An 8,747-nucleotide genomic window follows, 5' to 3' on the forward strand; every position below is an offset into this window, starting at 1 on the left:
ACAGGCAGGTAGTGCAGGAGTCCCCCGCGTGCCTCTCGCTCTCCAACCAGTATTCTGTTCTGAGTGCTGGTGAGGGTGATGGTTCCTGTGGGGAGTGCAGTCAGAGCCAAGTGCACAGCACCACAGTTGGCTCAGCTGCACGGGGGTGGGGAGGGGGGTGGGAGGAAGAAGAATGGAAGAGCTATAGTGATAGGGGATTCAATAGTCAGAGGAGCAGACAGGCATTTCTGTGACCGCAGACGTGACTCCAGGATGGTATGTTGCCTCCCTGGCACCAAGGTTAAGGATGTCACTGAGCGGCTGCAGGGTATTCTGGGGGGAGAGGGTGAACAGCCGGAGGTCCTGGTCCATAATCGGGACCAATGACATAGGTAGAAAGAGGGATGAGGTCCTGCAGGCAGAGTTTAGTGAGCTAGGAGAAAGATTAAAAAGCAAGACCTCAAAGGTAGTAATCTCTGGGTTACTCCCGGTGCCACGTGCACGTGAGTATAGAAATAGGAGGATAGAGCAGATGAGTACTGTTATATATGTAAACTTGTATTTACTCTGTACAGCCATCGGAGGACTCATCCCCGGGAGGTCCAAGGGATCCCATAATCCCTTGGGAGCACAGGTATTTAAGGAGGCTTCACAGGTTGGAGAGGCACTTTAGAGACCTGCAATAAAAGACTACGGTCACACTTTACTTTGAGCTCACAGTGTTCAGTCTGACTCTTTCTCCATACACAACAACTGGCGACGAGATGCAGATGGCGAACCCAAAGATGCAGAGAACAATGGGAATCCTGGAGAAATTCTCAGAGGGAGATGATTGGGAAACTTTTGAGGAGTGACTCGACCAATACTTCGTGGCCAACGAGCTAGATGGGGAAGAGAGCGCTGCCAAACGTAGAGTGATCCTCCTCACCGTCTGTTGGGCACCAACGTATGGCCTCATGAATAATCTGCTCACTCCAGCGAAACCCACGGAGAAATCGTACGATGATTTGTGCACACTGGTCCAAGAGCATCTGAACCCGAAGGAAAGCGTTCTGATGGCGAGGTACCAGTTCTACACCGACAAAAGGTCTGAAGGCCAGGAAGTGGTGAGTTATGTCGCCGAGCTAAGACGCCTTGCAGGACATTGCGAATTTGAAGGACATTTGGAGCACATGCTCAGAGACTTTTTCGTACTTGGCATTGGCCACGAAACTATACTTCGCAAACTTTTGACTGTAGAGACCCCAACCTTGAGTAAGGCCATAGCGATAGCCCAGGCGTTCATTGCCACCAGTGACAATACTGAGCAAATGTCTCAGCACACAAGTGCTGCTACAAGTACTGTGAACATAGTGATGTTGTTTTCGAATCGTAACGTACAGGGCAGGTCACACATACCTGCAGCTACACGTCTGCAGATGTCTCAGAGTCCACCATCAAGGGTGATGAATGCAAGGCCATTAACATCTTGTTGGTGCTGTGGGGGTGATCATTGTTTCATAGAAACATAGAAAACATAGAAAATAGGTGCAGGAGTAGGCCATTTGGCCCTTTGAGCCTGCACCGCCATTCAATAAGATCATGTCGATTCAAAGGCTACGTTTGCAAGGGCTGTGGAACAATGGGACACCTCCAACGAGTGTGCAGGTGAGCTGCTAATCCTGTTAAACCTGCAAACCATCATGTTGCAGCGGAGAACAGATCCATGGAGGATCACGACGAACCAGAGCCTCAGATCGAGGAGGCAGAGGTACATGGGGTGCACACATTACCACGAATTGTCCCCCGATAATGCTGAATATTGAACTAAATGGACCTCCGGTGTCAATGGAGCTGGACACGGGCACGAGCCAGTCCATCATGGGCAAAAAGATTTTCAAACAGTTGTGGTGCAACAAGGCCTCAAGGCCAGTCTTAACTCCAGTTTGCACGAAACTAAGAACTTACACGAAAGAACTGATTCCTGTAATCGGCAGTGCTACCATAAAGGTCTCCTACGATGGAGCCGTGCATAAGCTACCACTCTGGGTGGTACCGGGCGATGGTCCCACGCTGCTCGGCAGGAGCTGGCTGGGAAAGATACGCTAGAACTGGGACGACGTCCGAGCGCTATCGCCCGCTGACGACACTTCGTGTGCCCAGGTCTTAAAACAAATTTCCTTCGCTGTTCGTACCAGGCATCAGGAAATTCCAAGGAGCAAAAGTGCAGATCCACCTAATTCCGGGGGCGCGACCCATCCATCACAAGATGAGAGCAGTACCGTACATGATGAGAGAAAGGGTAGAGATTGAGCTAGACCGGTTGCAAAGAGAGGGCATCATTTCACCGATCAAGTTCAACGAGTGGACCAGTCCTATTGTCCCAGTCCTCAAGGGAGACAGCACCGTCAGAATCTGTGGCGATTACAAAGTTTCTCTCTGCAGGACCAATACCCACTACCAAAGGACGACGGCCTCTTTCCAATGCTGGGAGGAAAGACATTCACGAAGCTGGATCTGACTTCAGCCGACATGACGCAGGAACTGGAGGAATCATCGAAGGCCCTCACCTGCATCAACACGCACAAAGGTTTTTTTGTTTATAACAGATGCCTGTTTGGAATCCGATCAGCGGTGGCGATATTCCAGAGAAACATGGAAAGTTTACTGAAGTCGGTCCCGCACACCGTGGTCTTCCACGATGACATCTTGGTCACAGGTCAGAACACAGTCGAGCACCTGCAGAACCTGGAGGAGGTTCTTAGTCGATTCAACTGCGTGGGGCTCAGGTTAAAACGCTTGAAGTGCGTTTTCCTGGCGCCTGAAGTGGAGTTCCTGGGAAGGAGGATTGCGGCGGACGGCATCAGGCCCACCAACACGAAGACGGAGGCAATCGAGAACGCACCGAGGCCACAGAACGTGACGGAGCTGCAGTCGTTTCTGGGACTCTTGAACTACTTTGGTAACTTCTTACCGGGTCTCAGCACCCTGCAAGAACCACTGCATGTCTTACTACGAAAAGGGGGCGAATGGGTTTGGGGCAAAAAGAAAATGCCTTTGTAAAAGCGAGAAAATTGTTATGCTCAAACAAATTGCTTGTGTTGTATGATCCATGTGAGCGTTTGGTACAAGCATGTGATGTGTCGTCATATGGCGTCGGGTGTGTATTGCAACAAGCTAATGATTTCGGGAAACTGCAACCGGTTGCTTATGCATCCAGGAGTCTGTCTAAGGCTGAGAGAGGCTACAGCATGATTGAGAAAGAAGCGTTAGCGTGTGTCTATGGGTCAAAGAAAATGTATCAATACTTGTTTGGGCTAAAATTCGAATTGGAAACTGACCATAAGCTACTTATATCCCTGTTTTCCGAGAGTAAAGGGATAAATACCAACGCACGGCCTGCATTCAGAGATGGGCGCTCACATTGTCCGCATACAACTACGCCATCGGCCACAGGCCAGGCACAGAAAACTGCGCCGATGCTCTCAGCAGGCTGCCATTACCCAACACGGGGATGAAAATGGCGGAGCCCGCAGATCTAGCCATGGTTATGGAAGCATTTGGGAGTGAGCAATCACCCGTCACTACCCGGCAGATCAAAACCTGGACAAGCCAGAACCCATTATTATCTCTAGTCAAAAGCTGTGTGCTTCACGGGAGCTGTTCCAGTGTCCCAGTGGAAATGCAGAAAGAGATAAATCCGTTCCAGTGGCGCAAAGATGAAATGTCTATGTCGGCAGACTGCCTTCTGTGGGGCAATCGAGTAGTGGACCCCAAGAAGGGCAGAGACACTTTCAGCAATGACCTCCACAGTACCCAACTAGGCATCGTAATGATGAAAGCGATAGTCAAATCCCACGTGTGGTGGCCCGGTATCGACGCGGACTTAGAGGCCTGCGTTCACAACTGTAATACATGCTCACAGTTAAGCAATTCACCCAGGGAGGCGCCACTAACTTTATGGTCTTGGCCCTCCAAACCGTTGTCTGGACTATGCAGGCCCGTTCTTGGGTAAAATGTTCCTTGTGTTTGTAGACGCGTACTCCAAGTGGATTGAATGTGAGATAATGTCGGCTAGCACGTCCGCTGCCACTACTGAAAGCCTGTGGGCCATGTTTGCCACACACGGCTTACCTGATGTCCTGGTGAGTGACAACGGGCCATGTTTTACCAGTGCTGAGTTCAAAGAATTCATGACCCGTAACGGGATCAAACATGTCACATCTGCCCCGTTTAAACCAGCGTCCAATGGTCAGGCAGAGAGAGCAGTGCAAACCATCAAGCAAGGCTTGAAGAGGGTAACTGAAGGCTCACTGCAGACTCGCCTATCCCGAGTCCTGCTTAGCTACCGCACGAGACCACACTCACTCACTGGGATCCCACCAGCTGAACTGCTCATGAAAAGAGCACTTAAGACAAGGTTCTTGTTAGTTCACCCTGATATACATGAACAGGTAGAGAGCAGGTGGCTTCAACAAAGTACATACCATAATAGTGCAAATGTGTCACGCGAGATTGAAGTTAATGATCCTGTATTTGTATTAAATTATGGACAAGGTCCCAAGTGGCTTCCCGGCACTGTCGTGGCCAAAGAGGGGAGCAGGGTGTTTCGGGTCAAACTTTCAAATGGACTCATTCACCGGAAACATTTGGACCAAATCAAACTCAGATTCACGGACAATCCTGAGCAACCCACCTTGGACCCTACCTTTTTTGATCCCCCAACACACACACCTGTGGCAACCGGCACCACGGTTGACCACGAAGCAGAACCCATCATCCACAGCAGCCCTGCAGGGCCCAACACACCAGCTGCACAGCAGCCCAGCGAGGGCCCAACAAATGATTCAACAACACCAGCTTTCACACCGAGAAGGGCCCAAGATCGACTCACATTGTAAATAGTTACACCATTGACTTTGGGTGCGGGGGGGGAGTGTTGTTTTCTGTACAGCCCCAGAGGGCTCATTCCCGGGAGTCCCATGGATCCCATAATCCCTTGGGAGCACAGGTATTTAAGGAGGCCTCACAGGTTGGAGAGGCACTCTGGAGACCTGCAATAAAAGACTAAGGTCACACTTTACTTTGAGCGCACAGTGTTCAGTCTGACTCTTTCTCCATACACAGCAAATACGTGGCTGGAGAGATGGTGCATGCGGGAGGGCTTTAGATTCCTGGGGTATTGGGACTGTTTCTGGGGGAGGTGGGGCCTGTACAAGCCGGATGGGTTGCACCTCAACAGAGCCGGGACCAATATCCTTGCGGGAGGGTTTGCTAGTGCTGTTGGGGAGGGTTTAAACCAGCTCTGCAGGGGATGGGCACCAGGATGTAGCATTAGAATGGAGAAACAAGGTGCACAAAGGACTGGGAGAGACAGAGAGCACTAGAGTAAGAAATAGTACGGTATTAGATTGGGTCAGACTGAGAGAGAATACAGGATGGTCTAAGATAGGATTACAGTGCATGTGTACAAACGCACGAAGCGTGGTAAATAAGCTTGGTGAGCTGCAGGCGCAAATAGTCACATGGGAATCTGATGTCATGGCGATAACAGTGACCTGGCTCAGAAAAAGGGAAGGATTGGGTATTAAATATTCCTGGATATAGGGTGTTCGGGAAAGATAGGCGGTGTGGCAATATTGGTTAAGGAGCACATTACAGTGGAGAGAAAGGATGTCCTGAAGGGGTCAAGGACAGAATCTATTTGGATAAAATGGAGAAACAGTAGAGGGGCCGTTACACTCGGTGTATTCTATAGCCCAACAACTAGTGGGAATATACGGAGGAGCAAATCACAGAGAGATGCAAAAACTATTGAGTAATGATAATGGGGGACTTCAACTATCCTAATATAGTCTGGGATAGTAATAGTGTAAAGGGCAGAGAGGGGGAAGAATTTCTGAAGTGTGTTCAGGAGAAACTTCTTGTTCAGTACGTTCCCGGCTCGACGAGGAAGGAGGAATTGCTGGATCTGATTCTGGGGAATGAGGTGGGTCAAGTGGACCAAGTGTCAGTCGGGGAACATTTAGGGAATAGTGATCATAGTGTCATAAGATTTAGATTAGCTGTGGAAAAGGACAGGGAGCAATCTAGAGTAAAAATACTTAATTGGAGGAAAGCCAATTTCAGTGGGTTGAGAATGGATTCGGCCCGGGTAAACTGGAATCAAAGATTGTTGGCAAACCTGTAATCAAACAATGGCGGCTTTTAAAGAGGAGACGGTTCGGGTACAGTCGAGGCCATGAGGGGGAAAGGTAGGGCAACTAAAGCCAGAGCTCCCTGGATTATGAAAGAGATAGAGAATAAGATGAAGCAGAAAAAGAGAGTGTATGACAATGTCAGGTTGAGAATACAGGTGAGAATCAGGCTGAATATAGAAAGTTCAGAGGGGGAAGTGAAAAAGAAAATATGAGGGGCAAAGAATGAGTATGAGAATAGATTGGCAGCTAACATAAAAGGGAATTCAAAAGTCTTCGAAAGGCATATAAATAATAAACGAGTAGTAAGGAGGGCTGGGGCCAATTAGGGACCAAAATGGAGACCTACGCATGGAGGCAGAGGGTACGGCTGAGGTACTAAACGAGTACTTTACATCGGTCTTCACCAAGGAAGAAGATGTTACATAAGAACATAAGAACATAAGAACTAGGAGCAGGAGTCGGCCATACGCCCCTCGATCCTGCTCAACCATTTAATACGATCATGGCTGATCTGATCATAGACTCAGCTCCACTTCCTCCCCACTCCCCATAACCCTTTACTCCTTTATCACTCAAAAATCTGTCTATCTCCGCCTTAAATATATTCAATGTCCCAGTCTCCACAGCTCTCCGGGGCACAGAATTCCACAGATTTACAACCCTCAGAGAGAAGAAATTCCTCCTCATCTCAGTTCCAAATGGGCGACCCCTTATTCTTAAACTATGCCCCCTAGTTCTAGATTCCCCCACATCCTCTCTGCATCTACCTTGTCAAGCCTCCTCAGTATCTTATATGTTTCAATAAGATCACCTCTCATTCTTCTAAACTCCAATGTGTATAGGCCCAACCTATCATCATAAGTCAACCCCCTCATCTCCGGAATCAACCTCGTGAACCTTCTCTGAACAGCCTCCAATGCAAGTATATCCTTCCTTAAATACCGAGACCAAAACTGTACGCAGTACTCCAGGTGTGGCCTCACCAATACCCTGTACAGTTGTAACAGGACTGCTCTGCTTTTATACTCCATCCCCCTTGCAATAAAGGCCAACATTCCATTTGCCTTCCTGATCAGTTGCTGTACCTGCATACTAACTTTTTGTGTTTCATGCACAAGGACCCGCATGTCCCTCTGTACTGAAGCATGTTGTAATCTCTCTCCATTTAAGTAATAACTTGCTTTTTTATTTTTCCTGCCAAAGTGGATAACCTCATATTTTCCCACATTATACTCCATCTGCCAAATCTTTACCCACTCATTTAGCCTGTCTATATCCCTTTGCAGATTTTTTGTGTCCTCCTCACAATTTGCTTTCCCACCCATCTTTGTATCATCAGCAAACTTGGCTACATTACACTGGGTCCCTTCTTCCAAGTCGTTAATATACATTGTAAATAGTTAAGGCCCCAGCATCGATCCCTGCGGCACCCCACGAGTTACTGTTTGCCAACTGGAAACCTGTCCCACTGTTCCCTATGCAAGAATGTTGGACAATCAGTGAGCTGCAATAGGGAAATCGCAGTGTCAAGGCTTGTGAGACCGTCGAGTTGTGAAAATACTCAGCCTTCACTGATCGAAGCTAAGATCAATCCTTTCAATTTTCTGATCGACATTAAGGCACGGTTTTTGCTAAGATAAATTGTAAAAAATATGCCTTCAGAAGTGTGTTTAACTGCAAGTTAAATAATGAGTTGATTAAACAGTTCCTGTACATATTACTCTCACAGAATCTTACAGCGCAGGAGGTCATTGGGCCCATCGAGCCTGTGCTGGCTCTTTGACAGAGCGATCCAATCAGTGCCACTCCCAGCCATTCCCCATGGCCCAGAACTTCCTTTTCCCTTCCAGTGTTCATCCAATTCCCCTATGAGCATTATTATTCAATCTGCTCCCACCGCCCTTTCCCGGTCACAACAACTCGCTGGCTTAATAAACTCTCCCCATCACCCCCTCTGGGTCTTTGCCAATCACCTTAACTCCGTGTCCTCTGGTAACCAACTCTCTAATCTTATTAAACTCTCAATTATTAAACAATTAAAGCTCTGACTGAACATTTTGATAGAAAGCTGTCAGAACACCTTCACATACCAGATAAGAAAGCAAAAAACAAATACAATTAATTTTCATAACTTAGAAGTTAAGACACAGTGGCTTACCCTATGTGCTTCGGGAATCCCAAAGAAAGCAGAGACTCCAGCAAGGAGAAGGTGCTCCTGCTGTTGAGCTGAGTGGGACACTTTGTCCACAGCTCTGTGTCACTTGCCGCCATCTCCACACTGCAGCACCAGCAGTTTGCAGTCAAACCTCAAACGCCCATATCAGCTTTGCAACACACGGCTTCCTGTCAGTGCTGCTGAAGCTTCTGCCTGCAGCAGGTGACAGTACATTGTACCAAAGCATGGACAGAAAGTTGCTTTATAAAGTGCAACAGTTCTAGTATTTCCAATATGACAGTTTACCAAACTATTTTTTTAATATTTAAACAAATTTGGCATAAAATAGGAGCCAGCCTTTTCATAAAAACATATGAAATAGAAGCAGGAGTCGGCCCCTCGGCCCCTCGAGCCTGCTCCACCATTCAATGAGA

The 8,747-nt window shown here is 48.0% G+C and overlaps 1 protein-coding gene across 1 annotated transcript in view; it reads right to left on the reverse strand.

Moving 5' to 3' along the window:
- LOC139275516 (ubiquitin-associated and SH3 domain-containing protein A-like) overlaps positions 1–8,429 on the reverse strand; it is a 156,540-nt gene extending 148,111 nt beyond the window's left edge. The window contains exon 1 of the mRNA XM_070892687.1: positions 8,317–8,429. Within this exon, the coding sequence (XP_070748788.1) occupies positions 8,317–8,429 (113 nt within the window). The remainder of the gene's footprint in view (positions 1–8,316) is intronic.
- Positions 8,430–8,747: the final 318 nt, after the last annotated feature.

Source organism: Pristiophorus japonicus, chromosome 11 (genome assembly GCF_044704955.1).
Source record: "Pristiophorus japonicus isolate sPriJap1 chromosome 11, sPriJap1.hap1, whole genome shotgun sequence".
Taxonomy (NCBI): Eukaryota; Metazoa; Chordata; class Chondrichthyes; family Pristiophoridae; genus Pristiophorus; species Pristiophorus japonicus.